The sequence below is a fragment of the Dasypus novemcinctus genome, chromosome 14 (genome assembly GCF_030445035.2).
Source record: "Dasypus novemcinctus isolate mDasNov1 chromosome 14, mDasNov1.1.hap2, whole genome shotgun sequence".
NCBI classification, from domain to species: domain Eukaryota; kingdom Metazoa; phylum Chordata; class Mammalia; order Cingulata; family Dasypodidae; genus Dasypus; species Dasypus novemcinctus.
The window spans coordinates 101,619,284-101,646,460 of record NC_080686.1 but is presented as its reverse complement, the minus strand read 5'-3'; the positions used below and the strand labels follow the sequence as shown (position 1 = coordinate 101,646,460).

Here is a 27,177-nt window from a genome sequence, read left to right as displayed (position 1 = left end):
GTGTTCCCTCCAAAACCTGGAAACAACCCAAATGCCCATCTACAAATGAAGGGATAAACATATCCCAGGGACCTAAAGCAGTCTTCTAATGTTCATCATATTAGCTTGCCATATCTGTTAAATTGACCACATAAATATTGATGGCTTACTATGGGTAAGAGGTGCAAGATTCTACAAGGAATTATACTGAGGAAATTGTAACATTATTCAAGGAAGGAGAATAATATGGTCATTCTTTAAGGACAGGGGTCATCTTCTGCCTGTAGATCCTTTAGGGGTTAGGACTCTCACATAGAGCTTTTGATTAATGGGGTACATTGGATTGATGGTTAGCATCTTTTGAATGCTGAGTGGTATTGGACAGTTGAGTATATAGAATCCAAAGGAGAGAACATTCTCCCTATATTGGAATGGTCAGGGAAGACTTACCAAATGAGAAAGACAGGAATGAGTTAGATCCTGGACCATTCTATCAGGATTTCCCTCTCTGAAATAAGTGGACAGTTACTGTCCACTCCAGATGTTCCTGAGACTGGTCTGTCTCTAGGCTGAAGCAAGGTGGGAGTTCAGGAGTTCAGATTAAGAAGAATCCCATGGCCAGGGCATGGTAGAAACCCTTCCTTCCTGTGTTGGCTGTATATAGATTTGAAAGTTAATTACTAGTCTTGGCCAGGACCTGGTCTGACTCAGGGTGATCCATCAGAAACCAGGTCATTGGTTGAACTGAGACTAAGGCATCCAGGTCAAAAGAGAGTGGGATATCAAGGTATGGAGAAGGTTTAAGTTGGAGAGAGGAGAGCTGGCCCAAGTCCATGCACACACGGACAGATATCTGGCATCTGGTGTGAATGGGCCAGCAGCAGGAATAGGAGCTGATGAAGGGAGGGGAAATGTCTGCTATAAGGCCACCTGGTAACACAGAGGAGAGGAGCTCAGAGTACACTGGGATGCTACTCCAGTTTAGAGGGAGAGGGAGTGCGAAGAAAGCATGTGAAGCTTAGAAGATAGAAGTCTAGTTTTAGGGGCAGCTCTCAGCAAGGGTGTCTGCACCACTCTGCACATGATATAGAAATACCTTGTCCATTTTCACGATGGACAATATTCAGCCAATGCATTCAGCATCAGCATTTGTCACAATAGCCACTGTCCTGAACTTTCCAAATACCTCCTAACCTCCCCTTATATTGCCTGTAATCCATAAATAAAGGGTTAATTCCTAGCACAGCAAGACTTCTGCAGGACTTTGCTCAGCACTGACTGGGTGTCAACCAATTTTGAATATTCTGCCCACCCCTCTCCCAGTAACTATAGCCCAGGCCAATGCCCTAATGTATAGGAGGGAGGGGTCCAATAGAGGAAACAGGAGGCATAGCAGGGGAGAGTCCTGTGACTCATTCATGGCTTAGAAAGGGGGGGGGGGCGTGTCAGCCCTTGGAGGTAGCTAGGAGATGGAGGTGCTATTCTCTCCCTGGACTAAGGCTGACCCTGCTGGAGTGACCCTCCATCTCTGGAAGACCAAGGCAAAGCTGCCACTGTCCTCACCTTCTCCACAGTGACTTGGGGTGCTCTCTGCTCTTTGGGGAGCCAGTCATAACTTCTGCCTGCATTCTGTAGCCTCCAACCAAGGCCAAGGTCACCATGGGTTAGAGAACAGCTCTGTGCTCCTTTGGACATACTGGGGTCTGTACTTGGGCGGGGTTGTTGCCGTTCTTACAAATATTTGATTAGCTGCAATTGTGGCTATACTTAGTTCTTCTTGGGAAACATATGGCCGAGGCAGATGGCTCAGGAGAGCCTGAGCTGTATAAACAGAGCTCTTTGCCTCGCATTTGCTGAGTCTCCTGATGACTTATTAACAGGATGGGTTTCAGGATTAGGAGACGGCGCCTTGATTATGTGCTCCTCAAAAAACCCGGAGTTGTGTGCTTCAGTCTGTTTCCAAGGGGACATAGATCTGTGTGGAAGTTTTCCACCATCCTGAGGACTTAGCAGGAAACAGAGCCAGCCTCTGAGTTAGCTGCAGGAGCTGGGATACAGTTCATTCCACAAATGTTTATTAAACACTGCTGCCAGAGTCCCAGGATCAGGTCCTGTTGAGATTTGGTCAGTCGTGTATTCTATAAATGGATGCCAGATCTGGGTACTGCATGAAGCTTCAGCTCTGTTGTCTGTTAAGTCTTCACTGTGCTAGAAGCTTCCAAGTCAATCACTTAGAGCCAGTTAAACTATAGTAAAGAATTTGGAGTTTATTCTAACAGAATGGTGGGGTCAGAGTGACAACATTTGGCTTAAATTTTATTTTTAGTAGACTATTAAATATTAAATAAAATGTTTTCAATATTCATTGTTGAGAGGAAATTATAAAAGGAGACAGAAAGGATTGGATTCATCAGAACCATATTCTGAGTGTGAATCTGCAGGATTTGCCAATGAGTTAGATGGAGGATATGAGGGAAAAAGAGGCATTAAAAATGACCAGGGTCTATTTTACTGTTGTGGGGTGGGTAAGATTGGTGGAGAAACATGTTTGGGAAACACAATCAAAGATTCTGTCTTCGATATGTTAGGTTTAAGATGTGTATCTGACACCCAGGGAATAATGTCAAGTGGCTAAGGGGGCAAGCACACACAGGAGAGAGAGAGGGCTGGAATTAGACATTTGAGAGTTGTCAGATCAGAAACAGTACCTGAAACCTTGGAAGCAGACGATCCCCTGGGAAGAGAGCTTGCGCTCATGACCTGGCAGTTTATGGTGCAGAATGGAGAGGGTAGAGGAGAAGCAAGTCTGGGGAGGCGAGAAGGGGAAGGGGTGAGAAGTGAGAGGCAAAACTTGAACTTGGATACCTTCCATTAGCAGGCAAGGTGAGGGATGGAGTTCCCTCAATACAGTGGAATTGATATGGTTATCGCCATTTTTACATGTGAAGGTCCTGAGGCTGGGGACTTAAAAATCTCACCCAAAGTCAGGCAGCTCATCAGCAGAAATCCTTATGCCCCATCCTTCTTCCAGGCACGGCCCACTGCCCTGAGCCAGGTCTGCTCTCTTCCTTGTGTCAAAGAGCAATAAGGACCCCCTTTCCTCTCCCCCTTGTGAATTCTAATAGTAGCTTGTAGAATTTTTTGTTGGGGGGGGTGTTATTTTTTAATAGTTAGATCAATTATATGCTTCTATGCCGTCAGCAGCATATTTATCCATGGCCCCTTCCCTGAGTACCTGCTATGCTTTAGACTCTGTCCCAGGTGCTTTCATAGGTCCTCCCTTTTAGCAGATATGACTCCCATTTCCAGTTGACAAGGAAACTGAGGCTCAGAATGGGCAAGTCCCTTGCTCATAGGTACACAGGGTATAAGTGGCAGGGCTGAGAGCAAATCCAAATCTTTAACTCGTTAAAAATTCATTTCTTGTCCTTACAAAAACATGAAGTACAAAGCCATGTACTGGACTCTGTTACTGAAACCCAATTGAAACACTTGAGGCTGCCCAGAGGTTGGGGCCAATCTGAAGGAAGTTCAGCTGGTTGGGCTTCTTGGAATATTGGTGAACTGTTGGGCGACTGGAATATTCTAGAGAGGACATGCTGGCCTCTTAAGGTTTTGTCACAGTACACAATTTTTACTAATAAAGTGTAATCAAGTGCTGGCTTTATAGAGCTCACACTAATAGGCAGGTCACAGTGGTTTATAATTAAGTAATTAAGTCTGTTCCATGTTGCTAGGAGGATTCTTACAGCTAAATAGCAGCAGCAATCCTTGCTTATGTTCAATTGGTTCAGTGGGCTTTTCCCTGGGTTCTTTGACTTAATCACCCTTCTTCTGTAAACACATATTTCTGCCAGGCTGTAGTATTGCTTTGGTAATGTGATTTTCCTTGTGGAATATGCTAGAAGTCAGAAATCCTCAGTACTAGAATTATCAATATCAGATGATTTTGGCAAGCCATCCCCCTTCATTCCTATAGGCATCAATAATTGATTATGCACATTTAAGTGGCTTTTATATGCAAAGTCTACCATACCATTATTCTAGGATTTAAATTATTTTTCTATAAAACTGTGTGAGGGAGTCCCATGACTTTAGTGAGGAGAGAAAAACATTGGGAAATATATTAAATATTAAGAGTATTCTTTGTCTTTGTTGTATCATCACCAATGGCAAGCATGCCCAACTCATTGCTTGTGTTTGTTTAAATAAATAACTAAGGAACAAAGAGTGAATTCTAACAGTAGAATAATTTGGAGTCAACATTTTGCCATCTACTCTAATAGCAACTGGTGAAATAATCTCTGATGCTAGATGTCCTCATGAGTTCAACGAAGATTCTCCTACCCAAGGTCATTGTGACAATTATTACAGTAAGGAATATAAAGTACCTCATACTTAGACACTCAATAAATGCCAGTTCCAACCAATCCCAGGCTAGCTTCTGGAGAGCAATTTGCAATTAGCAAAACAGCTTTGTATTTATTATATATTGCCAGGACGTAACTTCTCCAGGTTGTATCATTAAAACTTCTGACCCAAGGTCATTGTGACAATTATTACAGTAAGGAATATAAAGTACCTCATACTTAGACACTCAATAAATGCCAGTTCCAACCAATCCCAGGCTAGCTTCTGCAGAGCAATTTGCAATTAGCAAAACAGCTTTGTATTTATTATATATTGCCAGGACGTAACTTCTCCAGGTTGTATCAGAGCCTGTGATCAAACCCAACTTGCTGTACATAGTTTGCCACCTCGAATTATTTTTTAAGTAGACAATATAAGATGCTACAAGTAATGCAATGCATCTGGAGAAATGAGACATTCATTTTGACAAGGTAACATGTCTGTGGAGATAAAGAAAAAAGTGACAACTCATTCCCCATTCCACAGACTGAAGTGAGAGATGGATTCACCCCACAAGGAGCTCTCTGACTGTTCATTGCTGAAGCCTGGTGTTTTTTTCAAGACCTGGTACAGAACAAGTGATTAATAAATATTTAATGAATTAATGAATAGATTTTATAGCAAAAACCACATAAACATATCCATTAGAGATTATGGGTAAGGCATCTGTGTGCATTAAAGCATAGTATTCAATATTCCATTCACAGCAGGGTACTGTAAGTAGAAAGAAAGATAAATGTCTGATATTATTTGAGAAGACAATAAGTATAAAAGCCAAAACACAATCTTTGATTAATGGCTTCCCAATGTGATGTTTCTCAAGTTCAACATACAAGTACAATCACATGCCTTCAGTTGTTCCAAGTAAGTGCTTGTATATCCTCTTAGCAGGAAGGCCATCCTGCTTCTTCCATCCCTTATTGTTCAAGAAACTCTGCATTTACCCCACTAAATGGGTCCTTGTCTGAAAGTCAGGTTAGGCGAAAACTGGGACTGATCAGCCCCTCCCTGCTGGGGCTTCTCATGCCACACAGGCTTTCTGGTGAATTGTGGCTCTTTTGTATCTTGGGAAAGCTTGGGCGCCTCAGTGGTGAATGCCTTACTGGTCCATATGTCTGCAGGGCCCCTGGGGGCCATACCGTGGGCTCTCTAGTTATCATTCCAGAGTAGACAGTCACACATTCAGTCATAGCTCTTCAAAGCGCAGCCTCAGTGCCAGGTTACATGGACCCACAGAACCTTCCAGATTCAAGCTCACCATATAGCCAAGGCAACCTCTACTCATGAATCCTTGGGCCTATGTGAACATCCAAAGTCATCGTCCTTCTTTTAGTTTGCTAAAAGCTGCTGGGAGAAATATACCAGAAATGGGTTGGCTTTTCCAATGGGAATTTATTATGTTAAAAGCTTAAAATTCTGAGGCTGTGAAAGTGTTCAAAACAAGGCATCATCAGAGGTATTTACTTACCAAGTTGCAGCTGTGGGCAATCAGGCACATAGTAGGGCACAATGGCATATGGTGGGCTGTGCCTTCTCTTACAGTTTCTGGGTTCATCTCTGTCTCTGTTGGTTTTCTCCTTTGTGGTTTTTTATTCCTCCATTTATAAAGGATTCAGTAAGAGGATTAAGACCAATCCTGGAATACACCCTACTGTAGCAATCTAAGCAAATGGCCCTTAACTGATCTAATCTAATCAAAGCTTCATATTAGGTTCCATTTAAGGATATAATTTTCTGGGGGCCACAAAAGGCTCAAACTGATGCAATCCTGGACTCCATCTTTCCTCAAGACACTTTCATTTCAGGAAACAGGTGGTCCTTGTCTGATCCACACAGTATGTTAAGGAGAAGTCTGTTCTTGACCATTTTTGTTTCCTGATTGCCCAAGAAAATACTATGGAATGGGCTTGCTGAACAATGGGAATTTAATGGCTCATGGTTTTGAGGTTAGGAAAAAGTCCAAGTCAAGGCATCATTAAGGTAATGCTTTCTCCCCAAAGATTTTGGTGGTCTGGGCTGGCTGTTGAGGATCTTCAGTCCTTCGCTTGCTACATAACAAGAACATGGCGTCTCCTGGTCTTTCCCTTCTCTTCCAGGTTCTGTTGATGTTCAGCTTCTGGCTGCCCCCTCTATGGCTTTCTCTTTCCATGTCTGAATTTTATCCTGCTTATAATGGAAATTAGTAATAGGATTATGACCATCTTGATTGAGGTGTGGCAAACTTTAACTGAAGTAACCTCATCAAAGGATCCTATTTACAATGAGCTCACACCTACAGGAATGGGTTACCTTTAAGAACATGTTTTTCTGGGGATACATACAACTCCAAACCATCACAAAAACCAACAGGTCTCCCCAACTTCCATACTTCAGAAACCATCATCAAGACCTTGTTTCCAGATCATTCCACTTGTAACAGTGTGTGTGGGCAAGTAGCAACCTTAGAGAAGTCACAGCTGGTCATCTTATACCCTCTTTAACCTGACAATGAGTGTTCAATGGTCCTATCAGTCAGGAAGTCCTTGCACAAATAAAGGAAACTACTCTGGTCATTCTCTGGAAAACAATAGGCATTTGCTTCAAGTTGGATCTCTTCTGCCTATTCCTAGAAATGGTTGGAAGAAATAATGAAGATTAGCTTTAAGATGACTTTTTGTCCTGCCTTTTCTTAGAAACAGCCAGAGAATTATCTGGCTTAAAAAGAGTCATCTTCAGTATCATCTTCATCTCATGTAAACATTTTTTCAGTTTTTGAGAACTTTACAGTTTAATACATACTTCTTTACTCACCATCGCATCCAATCCTCTCACTTATTATAGAAATTAGACAGGGCATGAGTCTTACCTCCTTAAGATCAGATTAAAACCATCATGCCTACCCACTACCAAACCACCTTAGTATACAGAAGCTGATATTACAAGATGTGAGTGACTCTCCAAGAAGGGAAGTAGTTGAACTGTTTTTGCTATCTGTCCCAGATGGTACCAGACAGATACTGCATCATGTTTGTGGTCTGGCTTATAGATAACTAGACCTAGACAGTGATTGAGGAAGGGCAGGGTATTGCAAATAAAGACAGAAAAGCCAGTTGTATGCAAGAATCACTTCTATTTAAAAGCCACATCAATTTGAATCCAATTGGTTTAGGCCAGTAATTTATTTCATTCATGGCGAAATGCAAATTAGAAAACAGGCACATCTTATAAACCTTGGAAACCACCTGGGATTTTCCATTTTTTGTTTCCTACTCTGAGACTGTAAGGTGGATTTGGTTTAGGTTTTACTGTGCATAGCTTGTTCATTATTATGAAAAGGTAGCCATCTCCTCATGTTATTTAAATATTATCACTATATTAGAATGTTTAGATATATTTTCCAACTATTCAGTTTGTGTGTTAAGTGATTTAAAGACATCCACCGATTTGCTCCTTCAAATCACCCAAATCAGTAGATACGGTAAGGTTACATAACCTCAATGGACTCATTTAATTCAATTTGGAGCAGTATTGAGGGATTAGGATATATTTAGAATGCACTGGGGGACACAAAGCTGAACAAGTCCGTCAAAAAGTCTGACGTCTATTTTGTACAATTAGAAGTAGCGAGTTTACCTAAAACTGAAGACAGAGTGTTCTTCCTATCATACATGATGCCTGAATGACAACTTTCAGGCAAGAAAGATTCCATGGGTCGCAAGAAGCAAGGGTGGCTTTTCTACACATAGTTGTTCTCCTCATTGTTTCTAGGAGACGGAGGGTTATGACAGACTTCCCAGAGGAGGAGGCAGATAGCAGATGGAACCAATCCCCTCCTCCTGAGAGGTGGCAGGCCCAGCATACCTCACAGAGCAGCAGGACCAGTAGACTGAGGCCTTCTGTTTGGTAGCATCTTCCTAAGTCCACGTACCCTGAGATGCAGAGGAAGCTTTCTAACCCCTGCATCCAGCAGAGAGTCAGGCAAAGAGAAGACACTTGATGTATGCCTTCTTTGTTTTGGTCTTCAATTCCACTTTCCTTGGAAAATGGGTGGGTCATATAATCTGATTTCCTCTCTCTCTTAGAATTTCTTGGAGGTTCAATATGTAGTTGACATATTGGAAATGTTAACATACATATAAATAGAAGATTTGCTAATAGTGGCTTTGCCTTTGCTTTTGCTTTTTGGAGACAGCTTATTCTCATCAACTTTACCCATCACCTTCATTAAAAAAAGTAGACTGAGTGAATGCTAGCTTTAGTATCTCCCTTCGACCCTTGCAATTCACTGCCCCTCTGTTAAGGAAAAGTGATCCTGTTCCCTCAACACTTTTACCCTGTGAAACCTGGTCTTGCAGGTATAGGAAGGAATGAGTCTGATGGTCTCCTGTTCTCTTTGCCTTTCTGGTTTATTCTTCAATGTCTTAGTACCATTTTGATGGGATCTTTGGAAAAAGAGGAGACACACTATCTGGCTCAAAATACTTGACCTTTTAAATCAATTGTCCTTAAGTTAGATAAGTGTTTAATTATAAGAAATAGAGATGAATTCAAAAGCTCAAGAATAAAGATGCAAAAATCAAACAAGAACCCAATAATTGGATGACTGGACTTTGTGGGCCCAGATAGCCAGTAGAAACTAAGACTGTTTCCTCTCCATGTTTTCCTCAGGAGTTCCCAAGTCTCCCTCTCATGGTGACCTTGCAGTTCCTCTTAAGTGCTGGCCAGTCTCCTCTCTCCACTGGCCCATTCCCACCTCTAGCACAGTGGATTTTCCTTCATGGATTCATTTTAATGCTATTCATAACAGCCACTACAGCCCTGACTCTACCCCATGTCCTTATGGCTTTAATTACTCTTCTTAACATCAGGCTCTTAATTCTGAAATCTGGTTACCCAAAACAGGGTTCAGATTGGCCAGCCGACTTCCCATTGGCAGGCAGTGTTAGTCATAGGGGACTTGTCTCTCAAAAAGAAAATGGCTGCCTCGAGGCTATTCTGCATTCATTAAGTAGGGACTCATTGGCAGTGGCTCATGGCAACCACAACTGCAGGAATCCATCTACATTCACTCTCTCTGATGGAACAGTGTGCAGGGTTGTCAGGGCCAGATTTATGGGCCAGTGCTAATCCTTATCACTTGGTTTGGACTCAGTGATGTCTTCACTATGACCAAGAAATAGGTTTATTGAAAATTCTTGGCCCTGAGCCAGCTGTCAGCCAAACTACTCAGGGTGACAAGTGACATCACCAAGATCATAATGGCTTGGAAGAAATTGAATCAGGCTCTTCTGAGACACTACCCCAATTCTGTAAACATACATATTTACAGGATGGAATCTTATTCATCTTGACTTTAATTGTTGGAAAATAGAACACAGTTTGGGGCCATTGCTTCCCTTGAGTGGACGGACACCTTATGCCACAGCAGGTACAGGATGGTATTGGAGTTCATGGACTGCCACTGATTCTTGTTTTGCAGAGAGCACCAGCCTACACTCAGCCTGCATCCACGAGAGCACCATGCACAGCCGAGTCTTTCAGATCTTATACAGGAACGAAGAGGTGCCCATAAACGATGCTGTGATCTTCCGAGCTCATTTGCTCTTAGATGGTGAAAGGGTAAGTCCTGAAGCCTATTGCTAGCCATGAATGGGTGTTTCCTCCCAGATGCATTTTAGATCCACTGCCAAGTAAATGGAAATTGAGGGAGAAGGTATAGAACTTGCTCTGAAACCAGACAGGTAGGGACAAATGGTCTTAGAACATGTACACACTCACTTATGCATTCATCCATTGCTTACTATTTACTTTTATTATTCATTTATTATTATTATTATTATTTTGGATTTGGGTCCCATTTATTTATATCAGTCTTTTTTATTATCTGTTTTTAAAAGATACATAAATCACACAAAATATTACAATAAAAAATATAAGAGGTTTCCATATACCCCACTCCCCATGCCCACCCCTCCTACATCGACAGTCTTTTTCTTTAGTGTGGTACATTCATTGCATTTGATGAGTACATTTTGGAGCATTGCTACGCAACGTGAATTATAGTTTTTGTTGTAGTTTGCACTCTCTCACAGTCCATTCAGTGGATTATGGCAGGATATATAATGTCCTGCATCTGTCCCTGCAATATCACTCAGGATAACACCAAGTCCCAAAAATGCCCCATTCATTTATTATTTATGTCTCATTCTTCCATTCATATACTTGCTAATCCCATGTAGTCTCAAGTACAGCATTCTGCATTGACTCTCACGGATTCTCTTATTCACTCCTGCTTTGCCCAATTGCTCACCTAGTCAGGCACTCAGACTGTGAGTCAGTTGGGAGATGTTCGTGGAATAGGACTCTCTGTTAGGCCCTTGGATAAGGGTCAAAGCTGAAGAAAGGAGTAGAATCCCTTTCCTCAAGGGGCTGGTAATATAAGAGGAAAACATCTATGAATGAGGACCCTGGTGGATGGTAATGCCTCTACTTGCTGTATGTACACATGAACATAGGGCCACCGAGGAGGGGGGGATGAGCTCTGCCGGGCAGACCAAGCTGGTGCTTGTCTACGGTTTCCCACAGGCTCTGACTTCTAGACGCACCTGCTAACCTTCCCAGACAGAGAGGATGAGAAAGGGCATCTTGGGCAGGAGTATAAGCCTGGTGGCCTCTGGGGGCCTCATCCCATTTGCTGGAAACTTGATTGAAAATTCCCTATTCCTCAGATTCACATGTTTCAAAGGGACATCACCAGTCTTTAAACCATTGTTCTCCCTCCCCCGATCCTGCCTCAAACTTCTGTTTCCACTTTCAGGCCAATCATTTAGCTGGCTTTTTCTAGAATGATACAGAAGTATGTTCCTATTTCAGGCAAGTCTAATTAGAAGCATGCCCGCACTTGCATTCTCCATGTGGTAGTAGTAATGACTCCTAATAGGAATCTGATGTCTCCTCCTCTCTTACCCTGTGCCTTTTTGTCCATATTTTCATGGTCTTCGGAGTGACCAGGATCCTTTGTCACTTTCTCATTCCATTCATTCATTCATTCATTCATTCATTAATCCAACCATCCATCAAAGATTTACTGTGTACCCAGTAAGCACCTACTATGTGTGGAGATAGAAATAACCCTAATGTCTTGGGGCTTATATTTTCATGGAATCCACACATAGCATTATAATCAAATAAGGAAATTATCTACATTGGACCACTGAGCCTTTCTACTGCTACATGCTCAGCCATTAACGTGTGAGACAGTCTTAGGAGGGAGATCAGAGCAGGAGTTTGTGCCCCGGTTGGAGGTCCTGTGAGGCTACACCTGCTACCCAATGTGGAAGGGACCTCATCTCAGGCACACACATTATTTGCTGTGGTTGCAAATAATGAGATTGTCAGGACCCAGCACCTGCACATGGAACATGCCTTCAGCAAGGTGGAGCTCCTTCTGGGGGACAAGTGACAGCCTGATGGCAGAGGGCACAGCAAGGAGGAAGGCCTTCATGTGGACATGAGGAGCCCCTTCTGTCCAGACCAAAATGAGCATGCCCAATGCATGCTGCTTGCATGGTCCCCAGCCCTCACTCTTCCCAGCCCATTGCTGCCTTCCATAAAACCTCAGGTGACACAACCTAGAGGCTTCAGCTAACCTGATCCCCATCTTCCTTATGCCATCACAGTGACTGACATGGAAAAGGCTGAAACAAACCCTGCTTAGCTGTGCTGCTTACCTTCTCACTGCCCCTCCACCCCACTCTCGACCCATTCCCATCTACTTTGTATTCCAGGAAGCAGACCAACTAGACTACAGTAGATTCTTTGCCTTTTGGCTTGTGATGGGTCCAGGCCACCAGAGGTCCTGTAGGTGCTTGGAGGAGGGAGGGGGGTGAAATGAGGGGGTTTCCTCCCCAGGCTTCTTCCACACTGGGTCCTGTAGGGCTGGATGTGTCCAGTGGTTTGCTGGGGTTGGCTTATGTCAGCTTTTAAGAGCAAAACCTATGCTTCACTTCCAACTCTGGGTTTAGTAACTTCACATTAAGGGTCTGAAACCAACTGTGCTAGAAGTATTTACACCATAAAAATTGGCACATGCTCTAAACCAGGAAGTTTTATTTTCCCTGGCAGAGCTGGTTGTTAAGCACTTGCAAGCACATCCCTGGCCATGTCCTACTAAAGGCTCCACCTTCAATCCAATCACCACTCCCTCTGCTTAACTCTTCAGGTCTAGCTGGTAAGGATATTTGTGGTTCCTAACCCCAGAAACTGAACCATACCTTGTTTCTTTCCCTCACTCCTTCCCATACGTTTGGAAGTAGTCTTTTTAAAAAAGTTTACTAGGATCTCCGATTTTGTGTGTTCCATTTATTTCCTTCCTGGTCCCTGGTTGAAAGATTTATGTGAGGAAAATATACCCTTAGTTTGCCTTGAATGTTAAGAGACTCAGAGTTTGGCTGCATCAAATCAGCGTCCCCAAGTCCTTATTTGAGAACAGCATCTTATTGCTCAGAGGCCATTGTCCTTTGCCATGTTGATCCTAAAGTGCTTCCTGGGTAGGGTGACCTCTATTGGGGGTAGGATGTGGCTGTTGGTGGGGTATTTTGGCCACTATTCCATCTTCATACCATCAGAGTCTCACTTCAGCCCCTCACACGTAAAAGGTTCAAGTTTAAACTACCCCGACACCTGAAGTTTGCTTGTGTGAGGTTGTGAATAGCCCTAGTTCTGACACTGAAGTGGGCGTCTGCTTGACAGTCCATCTTGTTTTCCTCTGCATACCAAGTTGCTTATCTCTAAAAGCTTGTAATTTGTTGTACTGGGGTAATCCATAGCACAGCAAACAATGTTATAGCTAATAATTATATCCAATTAAGTGATAATTAAAGCTAATTGGATATGTTCTTAGGAACTGTAAATATAGAAGGTCTAACTGAGTACTTTTCCAGTGAATATCTGTCTGTTGATGACAATCACAGCATAGCTTATAGCCAAGTGGCCAGAGTGTGTGTTTGTGCATGTATTGTGTCAGCTGGTGTTCATGCAACTCCTGTACATCAAGCACAACACTGACCTAAATGTTATGGGAAATGAGGCCATGAGGAAGATCCAGTCCACACGATGAGGTCACGGCTATGAGCAAGAGATGACCATGGGCAGAACTAATCACGGCTTCAAGAATAAGGCAGGTGCTGTGACAACAGATACAGAAGGCAAATGGCTGTGGAGGCAAGGTACATATTTTACCCCATGTATATGCTCCATGTAATTCCACAGAAGATTTGAGAAAGCTGATGAAATACATAGAATAGAAAAAGAAAAAAGTTATAGAATAAACAAGAGTGAAGGAAAAAAGCACAAACAAGAAAATAAAGTCTGAAGTATATGTAACAAACCAAAATACACAAACACAGTTCTGGATATTTGCTCACACATTTAACACCAAGGTTCCCAGCATCCAAGGCAGAGAAGAAGATGTAATTGTTAACCATAAGATGTATACTGCCTTGAAGAAGAGGAATACATGCCATCAAAAATGTCTTTGTGGGCCACATTGCATGTTTATAGGCGTTTTTATAAGCATTTCCCAAGGTGTGATTCCTTGGAGCATCTGCATCAACATCCCCTGGCAGTGTTTGTTCAAATGCAGATTCTTGTAGTGAGATGGAAATAATAGCAGTAACAAGAATTACCATGTTTGAGCATCAGCCATATTCACACCTTATATTAAAAGCTCTGCATGCATTTTTTTATTCCAGTCACACAATAGCAGTGCAGTAATTCCTCTACTCCCATTGACTAGAGAAAAGCAAGCTTAGAGAAGTTGTCTGACCCAGAGATACACAGATTCTTAGTGCTAGAGCTAGGATGTGCACCCGGGTAGCTTGGCTTCCAAAACTGCCTTCCTCTCCACCAACCTGGACTGGAACCCAGGAGAGAAGTTAAGAGTGGAGGAGAAAGCATGAGAGTCACCATTATGGATATGAGAGTGGACACTGATTAGAGAATGTGCAACCCAGAGCACAGATTAGCCTTTGGGGAAAGGCTTGGAGCCCTTAACAGTATCCTAGCTATAGGTCTCACCACATAGTTAAATTTGGGAAAGGGATGTTATTGCACCAAGCCTCAGTTCCCCTCTTTGTAACTGGGGCACAATATTTCCATCTTTGTAGTTTTATCCACATTAAATAAGATAATATACGCCCAGTGGTAGTTCAGTGCTTGCCATGTAATAACTCTTTTGGAAACAGTATTTACTGTTATTTTTTCCACTGTTATACAAAGCTGCTTCCTAAGGAGATGATGCTTTCAACCATCGTTATCCAAGATGAGCCAAATGGGGACGTGTGTGTGTGTGTGTGTATGTGTGTGTGTGTGGTGTTTGGAGGGAAGGGCTGATAGCCAACCCCAATGGTGAAATGAATGATTAGAGAAGGCATAGATTCATTCTGGGCATCTTGGAATTAAAGCTTTATTGAGACATCCTTGGAGCCTTAGCCAAGCTCAATCTAGCCTTGTTGGCTTGTTAGCTCATGTTGGCCAAGTATTTCTCTCCTACTTCTAAAGGAACTGCTGCAGGTTTAAAACTGGAGCTTCGAGGGGATTTTTGCAAGCCAGGCAAATGCCTGCTCAGAAGCTGGCTTTGAAGGCTTAGTGTGCCAGCCTCACTTCCAAGGAACTGGTGGCAAGAGACTGTGTTGCTTGCCTTGTGTGTACTAAGAGAGGTTCGTGATTATGCAAAACAAAGCTAGAAGAAGAGGTTATTTATAGAACTTGGATTCAGCAAAATGTTAATGCTTAAATGCTTTTTTTTTAACAACAAATTTTAAACCCTGGGGACCTAAAGATAAATTCAATCCGTATGTCTCTGTCTGAATTATGCCTAACCAGGAACATGTTTCCAAAGATGCCTTTAGGTAAGAGATTTCTGTCTCTGAAGAATCAGGACAAAGAAACCAGTAATGACGACAACAACACAAAAACAAAAACAAAAAAATAACCTTAGGGTTGGGGAGAGAGCTTTATTTATTCCTCAAAGATATATTGACACTTTCTAAGTGATAGGTACTATTCCTGGCACTGAGGATCCAAAATGTACTAAAGTTAATGATACGGAGATTACTGGGGATACTGGGCAAGAAAATAGCCAAGGTGTTGCATCAGTCCAGAAGCTATTGTCAGGGCACAAGGTTAAGGGAGAATACATGCCTGATTCAAATGGAGTTTCCAAATGCCAACCTTGCTTTGTCAGGTCCAGTGATATATGTTTTTTCAGAAGAAGCTAGAAACCTAAAACATAATAATGTGAAATTGCAACTTGTTAAGCATAATTACAGACAATGGACCACACAAAACATACCTACAGAAGATATTTAGCCCATAGGCCTACAAGTTATTATTTAAAAAAATAACAGAACAGAACAAAACATATTAAGAAGTGTTAAATACTGAGATAAAAATGAAGCAGTGCATTGTGGGTTACAGAGAGAAGGGCTCCGTCCAGCCTGGGAAAGGGGAGGGGGGAAGTCCTACCGCAAGGTGACAGCTCTTAGGCTGGGCCGTCCAGCTGGGTGGGGTGAGATCCTGTATTTAGCAAGCAGCATCCCCTGAGGAAAAGTGCAGCTGGCACCTGGTGATGGTGTTTAGTTTGCGGAATGAAGAGCTAGGGGCTACAGGCTTTAAGGTGTATGTGGGAAGCTGGCAGGTAGAACAAGAACAAGAAGAAGATTCCTGGCATCAATTCAGTAACACAGGTTTTGCTTATTTCCTTGTTAGCTGTGAATGAAAGCAGTAATGGATAGGGCATGGGACCCTATCATGCATTAAATGTGAAGGGTTAATTGGAACGGGTTTCAAGGTAAAAGTTACCTAATGCAGCTAAGCCACCTTAAGACGTGACTTAGCTTTGTGGAGCATCAGCATCCTCTTCTGTATGGGTGGGCAATAGACTGTCTCGTGCATGGATGTCTCGTGCATGGAGATACCATCATCATGGCTAATCTGCCTCATTCTCATCCAGCAAGGTCAAGGTCGTTGCCACCCTTCCCAAAGCAGCTCCTATGGAACACTTTAGTCTGCCTAAAGGGATACGAATCTGTTGGGCACGTGAGGCTCCCAAAAGTCCTTCGATAAGGAAAACTGTTTAACTGGGTTTTTTGTTTGTTTGTTTTAGTTTTTTACAAGTTGGTTTCTCCCTGACTTGACTATATACATTTCTTCTTTCTGTTTTCCTCGTAATCCCCACGTTAAGCCTGCTCAATCGGAAATCCAAGGAACATGCATGGAAACTCTGCTTTAAGCATAAATGACTTGTTAACTTTCTGGTGAGATGCTTTAGCTATATCTGGGGCAGTAGAAGAGTTAACCTTTCCATTCAGACAAGATTTGGCTTCTGAAATCCCTTGGACTTTGTTTCTCTTGTAGGTGGAAGATGCACTAAATGAAGTAGATTTTCAACTCAAGGTGGACCTGCACTTTACAGACAGCGAACAACAGTGAGTGCTGCTCAGCTCCTTGCCTTGTGCTGTTCTCATGCCGCGCGTCACCTCTTTCCGACCCTGAGGGTCCTCAGGGCCATGAACCTGGGAAACCCCGTTCCCCTGGTGCGCTGCAGCGCCTCTCCACGGCCACACAGCCCCGGGAATGAGGTCTTTCCCAAAGGCATGCATTTGACACAGGCAGCACAGATGCTGCCTACACAGAAAGCTCCTGCCTCCCTGGACGTTCTCATATCCGATCCCACCACATGTTCTCCACTGCAGCATTAACTGGGGTTTTCGATTAATGACCAGAGGAAGCTGCAAACCTCAAGGCCCCTTCCGAATCCGAGGGGATTCTACCAGGACTCTGCATCTCTGTGCTAAATACCTGCCATTCTGCTCTAATGCTCCGGAAAGGGAAAGTCCAGTTCTGTGCCAACTGCTGATGTAATAAGCAGGGGGCACCTTTCCTCTTTCTGGCAGCTGCTTCCTGCAGCCTGCCCTGGGTCTCCTTCCTCCCTCTCCCCGGGTGGACTGTCATGGCACACAGTCTGTCCAGGCTCCTTCCAGGCAAGAAATAAACCCTCTTTGTCCAGGGAGTAAAAAAGCCCAGTCAGTATCAAAACTCCAAACCTCACCCAGTTTAAAGCCTTTCTCCGTTGTCCCTTTTCTACACCTTTCCCAGCTCCTGGCCTCCTCAGGGAAGGAAACTGCCAGCACAGGACAGGGTCTGCTGGGGGCTTCGTATTCTCTGCTGCGTGTGGTCTTTCCAGGGTCAGGCACAGTGAGGAGCGGGGAGGGGAGGGGGGCAGGAGTCAGCAGAGCGCCTGGATAGCTGCAACCCCGGCGTTTCCAATGGTAGGTGCTGAATCACCGCTGCCTCCTCTCGTGGGGCGTGGATTACTGATTTAGGTCTATCTTTTTAAAAATATTTTTTCTTTTTTTCTATTTTTATTTACTTTCTTTTTTGTTATTTTTAATTTAGTTTTATTGATCTTATTTACCTTTGGTGGGGTGCTTTTATGAACTGCTTAGAGATTTTCTCCTGCAGTTCTCTGGTGTCAGTGAAACTTTGGCTGGGCGACTCGTTCCTCACAGGAAGCTCTCTTGGGCGTATTCTCAAAAGAACCCATAACTGGCCCATAACTGGCAATTTGACCCCCCATCCCATGTTGGAGGGCAACCCCTCTCTCCCCCCAAATGCTGCTCACATTCCCTAGGGCCAGAGCTGCTTAACAAGAGGTCCAGGAGCTTGAAATGAAATTCAAAAGAGCAGTACTCTTGTGAGGGCATGTTGGTGCAGGTGTGATGTATTTATTAAATAAGACTCAGTGTAGTGTGGACTTAATCAGGGGTCCGTGGTTCTCACCTGACTGGTAGAGGGGTCCATGGAATAAAAAAAGGTTGAGAACCCCTGCCTTAGGCCGGTCCAGCCACTGTCAGTTTCTCTTCTGCGCACCTTTTGCAGGCATTAATCAGGCAACTCTGGGGGACAAAGGTCAAGTTCTTGTTTAACCTGAGGTGGAGGGGGACACTCCTTTTACTTCCCTTGTGTTAGTGGAAACTCAGTGCACACTGACCACTGTCTCCGAAGTAATCCTCCCTTCTTCAACCTATACAGGAAATGCTCACCTTTTTCTGTGGCGAGCAGGGGAACGAGGACTGGTGCTGGCAATGCACCAGGGCTTTCTCCCCCTTCTCCAGGCTGCCCCATCCCTGAGATGTGCCCAATGTTGACACTGGAAGTTTTCGTAATGTGCAGAGTTGCGTCGGAGGGAACCCCAAGCCCAGGTCAAAGGCATGGAGAACTGACTGAGGATGGACCCTGTATGCTGCAGCTGCTCTAGCCTGCTCTTGGGGCTCAGAGGACTCATCCGTCATTGTCCTGCCATGGCCACTGGGCTCAGCATCAGACCTTCTCTCTTGCCTTTCCTCTCTGGCCCCTACTGCTCACACCACCTCTGCTTCCCCCTTGGGTGGGGGGTGGATGACCGACAGCTCTGATTGGCCTCGCTCCTTCCCCGACACTTAGTGCTTCTGCACCACGTTGGACTCATAGCCCCTGCGTCCAGCACCCTGCGAAGTGAGGCCCCTGCTCCTCGAGTTCTCATATTCTTCCTGACCCATTTTGGATTTCTTTCCTTCACGCCCCCCCACCCCTGACTCATACACTCAGCCATAGCTCTGTGGCAGATATTTACAATTAATCACAGAACCCTGCCCCTGATTCCATGACTCCATACTCAGTCTAGAAATCATTCTCCAGCCAGTCCTCCAAGCAGCCTTTACCTGAAGACAAGCCGTGTCGGGCGCAGGCAATGAGACCTTCCTGCTGTTGAAGCAGAAGTTAACAGAAGGCCTGTGCATAGCCGATTAGCCCAAAATGTGTAGAATTCAGCAATCCAGGCGCTGCCTTCACTAGGAGACATCAAGCAAGTCGCTGCCTTTTCTAATTGTCAGTGTACTCATTATAATATGGGTACATTATTGAATATGTACGGTCCGTTAGGAAGATTGAGAGCGGCAATACACAAAACGAGTCAAGAGTATGGCCTGCTGGGTGATGCCTTCTTCATGCTCACAGGCTTGGTTATGGCTTCCTCTCCATAATACAAAGCTCTTAAGAGCAACTGGAGCGGGAGAGTCCATGGAGCATCTGATTAAAAAAGAGGAAGAGGGAGCCAGAGGCTGGGAGAAATTTAACATGTCGTATTTTTTCATTTTCATAAATTGGGTTCAAGGATGATGAAGAGGCTGTAGCACATCCTGGGGAAGGATATTAGACTTTGAAACATGATGTTGGCAGTTGGTGTCCTTAGCTCCATGTAGGCCTGGCTAGGAAAAAAAAAATAGAGAAGTATGGCATCTAATTTCCAGGACAGACGGGTCCTGAAGTCCATCTAGTCGAGTGGTCTTCTGTGGAAGTGGGACAGTTTTGTCCCATAGGGACATTTGACTGTATTGGGGGATGGTTTTGGTTGTCACCACTGGGTCTAGGGGTGCTACTGGCATCTCATGAGTAGAAACCAGTGAGGCTGTTAAACAGCCTACAGTGTTCAGGGAAACCCCCCATAATACAGAGTTATCTGGTCCAAAAAGTCAGTGTTAATGAGGTTGAGAGGTCCTGATCTATTCTAACCTACATATATACCCACTACTGTGCAAAGGCCCACCCACCGTCTACCTGCACAGTGATGGGGAGCTCACTACTTGCAGTCATAGCCCCTTCTGTCACAGCTCTGACTGTCAGGAAATTCTTCTTTACCTCCATCCCTGTGTGTCTTCCCTCTGTTGATCTCAGTTCTGTTCCCTGCAACCACCCAGAAGAATACAGTCTGGAGGGCAATTCAGATAAACAAAGCTCTTCAAAAAGTCCTCTTCATCTCCAGGTGAAACACTAGGGCTATTTCTTGGTGGTTTTTTTTTTAAAGATTTATTTATTTATTTATTTCCCCTCCCCCCCCAGTTGTCTGTTCTCCGTGTCTTTTTGCTGCGTCTTGTTTCTTTGTCCGCTTCTGTTGTCAGCAGCAGCACGGGAAGTGTGGGCGGTGCCATTCTTGGGCAGGCTGCACTTTCTTTCGCGCTGGGCGGCTCTCCTTACGGGTGCACTCCTTGCGCGTGGGGCTCCCCTACGCAGGGGACACCCCTGTGTGGCAGGGCACTCCTTGCGCGCATCAGCACTGCGCATGGGCCAGCTCCACACGAGTCAAGGAGGCCCGGGGTTTGAACCGCAGACCTCCCATGTGGTAGACGGACGCCCTAACCACTGGGCCAAGTCCGTTTTCCTTGGTGTGTTTTTTGTTTGTTGTTTAATTCCTTTTCATTCCTTTCTAAGAACCCAGACATTCTCTTAGCTCACAGCTCCTTCCTATCTTTGCCAAGTTATGATCTCCAGGGTCTGAGTTTTATCTGCATCAATTGGTTCTATCCATTTCAGAGCACAAGAAAACTACTGCGTCCTTGATTCTTCACTTCTGTTAATGTGGCCTAAATTCTTGTTAACATTTTTGACATCTTGATACCCTGGCATGTGTTCCACCCCTTGTAGGTCAAGTTCAAGGGATATTTCTATGATTCACACCAGTCTGGGTCTGACTGGATGTGAGGCAGCATTATACAGTCACTTTAGAACAAAGTGTAGACTTAAATAGACCTGGGTCTAGAACTCCGACTTCACCTTGTGACTTTGAGCCAGTTAATTAACTCACATTGTCTCCTCTCCCACCTCTAAATGGTATAAAACCAGGAATACCTTAAATGATTGTATATGGATTGGAGAAAAAACCTCCATGTACAGTTCATAGTAAGACCTCAACAACTTGTTTTAAGAACCAAAGTGAATATAAATGTTACCAACCTTCTGAGTCTCATGAGATGTGCTCGCCCTCCCCTCTTACTCTTTCTTCCTGGTAAGAGCACGTCATTATTTGTGGTCTCTCCATGGATGGCACAGGTTCTGATGACTTAGTGGGCTCTTTTACTTGACTTTTATTTGCACACAGCTGTAAGCAACGGGGATTTTAAGGAAGCAAATTCCATTGGGCAGGCTCTTGTGAAGTGGCTCCCCTTCGCTTCCTGTCTCTGTGCCTCAATTGCTTCATCTATAGAGGGAGGAGGAACTTTCTGGAAGTTCTCTGGCCCTCATGAAAGATGCTACAGTTAGGCTTCCTGTGCCCTCTGGTTCAGGGAAACTTGAAGAACCTGAGTGATGGTTTCCAGAACTTGAGATCAGAGCCACATCCTCTGGAGGGCTATCATGGCTGACTTTTAGTTAGAAAAGAATCAGGTTCCCTTTTTTTTTAGCCAAGACATCTGGATCTTGCCTGCTGGTTGGTTTTACTCTTCAGAACCAGGTAGGGGTTTCCTGCAGGAGACTGGCCAGTATGCACCAGTGTGCTTGGGAGTCCTTCCTTCCTTCAGTCACTCAGCAGTCAGCCAGTCATTCATTTTAATGAGCAAACATGGGAGCACCTTCTGCAGCACATGAGGTACCCTGCTAGGTGGTGGGGAGGTAAAGATGAATGTCACAGTCCCACCCTTAAGAGGTAAGATTCTAATGGGAAATACAGACTTCCAAGGGCGATGCGTGTTATAAGTGCAGCTCTGGGCAGCTGTGGTGGAATAAGAGAACAAGTGGGGAAGAGGGTGACAGAGGGCGTCAGCGTTGAGATGAGCCTTGACATGCTTCTGGGTGCCTTATCCATCGTGGGCACGTGGGCTTGGTGTCCTGACTCCAGCTGTGCCTCGTAGCCACTGTGTGATGTCCAGAGAGTTCTTTTTCCTCCCTGAGCCTCAGTTTCCCCATCTGCCGAACTTGACAACGACGATTTCTAATAGAGTATTTGAAGGGATGAGATTAGATGCTGCCTGCTCAGTACTTGGCGGGCAGCAAGACTGTGACATAGACCTACCTGGGTGACTGCAGGCACGCTGTGCCGTCACTCATGTGAGTGCATACTTGCCTTTCAGGCTAAGGGACGTGGCCGGGGCCCCGATGATCAGTAGCCGCACACTCGGGCTGCACTTCCACCCACGGAGAGGTCTGCACCACCAGGTCCCGGTCATGTTCGACTACTTCCACTTGTCGGTGATCTCCGTGACCATCCACGCCGCCCTCGTGGCTCTGCAGCAGCCCCTGATCAGGTAGGAGTGGCCTCGGGGTACTTTGGGGGTGATGTTACAATTGGCCACTGGCCTGACCGAGAGTGATGGACTTTGCCAAGAGAGATTGGAACAGACTGGAAGAGCTTCTCCAAAGCTGGTCTGGGTCTTATGGGGGAGGGGGGGATGGGGACTGGTGAGGACAGCAGGGGCCAAGGGGACACTGGCATGGAGCTGCAGGGCTAAAACTATACAAACTATGGATTAGGCAGGGAAGCCTGGGATGCTAGGGCTGGTTTCACTCTTTCCTAAGTGTGCATTCTTTGAGAAATCACCTAACATCTCTGAGCCACACAGTCCTCAACTTTAAAACAAAAAGACTAATGTTCCCAGCCACATAATGCTCTAGTGACTCTCAAATGAGGACAGTGCCTGGCTAGCAGCAGGGGCTCTGTTCTCACCCAAATTGCTGTTCATTCAAACTCAGAAGGAGCACGTTGGGTTTCTATGCCATTCACCCTTCTGTGAATCATCCCACGGCACCTCTGAGGCTTTACAAATTCCATAAAGGGAAAGACCCAGCTGCCGATGATAGCTGCTCTGTTGTGCTGTGCTCAGCAGGCTTCCAGCATGCATCTGACATGACTGGGTGTGGACATCAAGCTATTTCCAAACAGCACACGAGTACATGACCCACCTGTGAGCCATGCAATTCTTGGGGATAGAACCTTGCACCATGGAGCTTCCAGAAGAGACCTTTCTTGATGTTCACTGTTGGCTCCTCAGGTCTGGGGCTGCAATGCCTGTGGACAAGGCTCCAGTTCTCCCCCATTCTGTGCCAGGAACTTTGCTGTCCCTGGCCTGAGCCCTTGTTCTCTGCTGGGATCGATGAGTAAGAGATGAGACGCCCCAACCTGGGCCATAGGATGTGACAAGGAGGTGCTCTCTGGCTTTATGCCAAGCACTGTGGCCCTCAACCGAGTATGTTCCATGGCTCTCCTTGCTGATGGGGCTCTCTCAGCTACTGGCCAGGATTGGCAGAGATGCTAGTTGTATATCAAATTAACTAATCCTAAGAGTGGAGACGTGGACCCCAGAAATATAGAGGAGATGGGGCTATGGGCTTCTGAGAGCAAAAGGGAAATGGCAGAAGGGTAGGTCCCCAATGGTGCCAGGTTTTGGCTGAGGGAAACCCCACAGGGGAGATGAGGTCGGAGCCCATGTGTAAGAACTAAAGCTCCAGGGTACTGCAGGGTGGATGAGCTGGTAAGGAGTGCCCTGCCATGGGTCCCGGCTCATGGACAGGTGGCACATGGCCTTCAGTGCTCTGCTGGAAGCTGAGCCTGACCCAGCTAAAACCCTGATGGAAACCGGGCCCTGAAGGTAAAGGAGACACTGGTGTTGGGGATTCTCCAGACCATTCACTCCTCCCTCCTTCAATAGCTGTGGCTTGCGGGCCTGTCTTGCCCTGGCATGGGGTTAGGGGATGTACAGCTGATCCTGCAGTGCAAGAGACACTGCCCCTAAGGGGTTCACTCAGAGTGGGGTGCACCAATAGATGGTAAGATAATAGGATAAAAGCTGTCGTGGAGTTTTTTAGGCAATGCTGTAGGATTCACTGATCAAGAAAAAGGAAAACTGACCCAAACTGGGGAAATTACAGAAAAGTGGAATCTAGAAAGCAGTAGAGAGTGTTATTGTCCCTGGCTGTTAGCTTCCTCTGTGACACACTCAGAGTTAAGGACATGCTCTGCCTGACCATCAGAAAGGCGCGAGGTGGGGCAGCGGGCTGGGGTAGGTGAAGCCCGGTGCCCCAGGGGCAGTCCTGGGCTCTGAGATGGAATTATTTGGCATCAGCTGGAGTACGATGACCTCATCATCTCTCCACCACCTATTTTTTGTGGATGCTTGGGTCAGTCACCTAATTTCTGTGGAGCTGTTTCAACATAAAAAAATGAGAATAACAAGCAAAAAAATATGCGGGCTGCCTTAACCCAGCTCTGGGCCCATCTACCCCAACTAGTATAGGAGGCATGGAATGAGATGAAGTACACAATTGACTAAGGAGAACATAGTGCTCAATTCACAGTGGGTATCGTTGAGCCTTAGATCCCTCCAGGAAGGCTGAGCCTGGCAACTCTGAGATGCATACATCAGATCTGGGGTCTCCTAAGGCTCAGTGTGTGACAGAACAGAAATACAAGTAAGGGGTCCACACTAGCGCACCAGGATGCTTGCTCATCCATCCAGGGGTGTGCAAAGTGTTGCAGGAGTGTGTGGGAGGGTAGGAGGTAAGTTTGGGCTTCAGGGCCCAATTCTGAGCCCCCTGTGATGAGTTCTATCAGCTTGAGCATGCAACTTAAGCTCTCTGAGCTTCAATCTCAGGATATACCAGAAGACGGTTAGAAATAGGGAATGAGATAGGCACAAGCACTCCATACATTCATATTTATTTGGCACCAACTGAACTCCAGGCCCCGATGTGGCCTCATGTCTAGCACATAATAGACACTCAATGAGTGGGTAGCTTTTTGGCCCAGCAGAAGTGGTTCTGGTTAAGACAAATCAGGGAAGGCTTCTTAGAAGAAATGGCTTTTGAGCTGGACCTTGAGGATAAGATATTGTGACAGTGGAAAATAAACTGGGGGAAGGGTTAAATTGGAGCCATATTTTAACAGTGGAATTAATGACACATGAAGGGATTGAAAATCTGTCCATTGTGTGAGAGGAAGTCGCCGGAGGTTGTTGAACAGGAGAAGGACCTGATGAGGCCCATGTTTTATAATGTGTCCCCCAGCAGCTGTGACTGGGTGTTATTGGAAGTGACAACAGAGTGGAAGCAGAAAAACTAGTTAGGAGGAGATGAAAATCATCCCTGTAAGAGAGAAGTGTTTTCATTGGATGAAATGGTGTGAGAAGCAGGTTTCCCTCTGTGGCAGTTTGATATTATCTGTGAATTCAAAAAAAAGATATTGATTATGTTTGTAAACTGGTTGATCCCTCTTGGTGTGTTACCCTTTGATTGTATTAAATCCAAAGGCGTTATGGTTACTTGATTACATCAAGATTAGGGCTTTGATTCCACCATGCCAGTGGGGCATGACTCAGTGTTGAGTCCCTGCATCCTAGGTGGGCTGCTATAAATGGCCACTCACTCACAAAGACACATAGAAGAAGATACACAGAGGAAGGGAGCTCCATAGACACAGCAGAGGAGAGAACTTTGATCCTGAGGCTTTGGGAAGAGAGATGAGCCATTCACCTGATAGTTTGCACTGACGAGAACAGAGCAGCTGAGCCCTCTGCCAGCCTACAGCTGAGATGAGAAGAAGCTGGGTCCACAGAACCATAAAAGAAAGAAGAAAGAAGAGATCAGACAGACATTGCCCGCCATCTTGCTTCAAAACGTGACAACTAACTTTGGGTGAGAAACCAACCTTGAGTTGGACTCTTTAAGGCCTTGTAACCGTAAGCTTCTACCCCAAATAAATACTCTTTATGAAAGCCAACAGATTTCTGGTACTTTGCACCAGTGCCCTTGGGCTGACTAATACACCCTCCTTTTGCTGCTGGGCATCCTGATAGTTTTCTAATGAGGATTTTAGGATCTTGAAACTGTTCACAGAAACTGTAATCTTCTGACAGAAAGAGTCTCCTGCAAGTTTGTCTGTGCAACCTTGCCAGAAGAAGAGCACAGACATTCACAGTGAGAGCTTTGGCTTCTCCAGGCATGGGAGTAAAAATAGACCCATCTTCTGTTCTCTGGATTTCACAGGAAGACTTTCTGTCAGTTAGCTCATAGTAGCTGGGAACAAAGGGAACCTTTTAAGGTTGTAGGAAATACCTGTCCAAGAGGACAAGCTCTAGCTTTTCCAGAAAAGTCGTTTTTCGAAGCATCAGTTAAATCCAGTTAGTATGAAGCAGGTGTGAAATTATTATTTAACCTCAAAAGACCCTTAACCTTCACTAAACAGACTAAAGGAAAGAATGTAATTCTTATCCCTGAAGTGGGTACAGTTAGACTTTATTTGAAGAATTCAGATTCACCAGTAAAGATGATAAAGAGCCATATAATTTATTTTAGTTATGAATGAATTTGCAACATGTTTCCTGAATGTGCCATGATGCACATGTTCTACATTCTTTCTCGAATATTCCTTCTGTCTCCTAGCAAAATCTTAAAATTGTTTCAAATCTCAACTCAAAAAACCCAAACAGAATAATAATGATAAAGATAATACTTGCAATCTTATCAGCAATACCTACTAGCATTTATTGAATCATGGCTATTTGCCAGGCATTGTACTAAATCCTGTTCTTGGTTCATCTTACAAAATCCTCACAACGGCCCTGCCTGGTTGAAGTGCTGGTGTCAACCCTTCTGGCACCTGAGGAAACAGAGGCGCTCTGAGGTTGAGAAACTTGTCCAAGTCACCCAGCTAGAGGTGGTGGTGCTGGGATTCTAACTCAGGCGGTCTGGCTTCACTCGCTGCCTCTTAATCGCATGGTCATACTCTCCCCATGTAGCAACTCAAACTACCTATCCTGTCTTACCCTTTTCACCCAGTTTGGTTTACCAGCTGCTCTGCTGTGCTCACTGGCCTGAATTTACCTCCATTGCATTAGAGCTATGATTTTATTTTGTCTTCCTCTCCAGATCAAACTGTCTTTAAGGTGAGGGCCAAATCTCAATCATCTAGTGTCTGACATACCATCTGGCATGTGCTTGGGCCTA

General features: G+C 44.8%; 1 protein-coding gene across 1 annotated transcript in view; it reads left to right on the top strand.

The window, feature by feature from the left end:
- FAM135B (family with sequence similarity 135 member B) overlaps positions 1-27,177 on the top strand; it is a 309,804-nt gene that overhangs the window by 195,553 nt on the left and 87,074 nt on the right. The window contains exons 4-6 of the mRNA XM_058276084.2: positions 9,848-9,987; positions 16,786-16,856; positions 22,311-22,484. Coding sequence (XP_058132067.1) covers positions 9,848-9,987; positions 16,786-16,856; positions 22,311-22,484 — 385 coding nt within the window. The remainder of the gene's footprint in view (positions 1-9,847; positions 9,988-16,785; positions 16,857-22,310; positions 22,485-27,177) is intronic.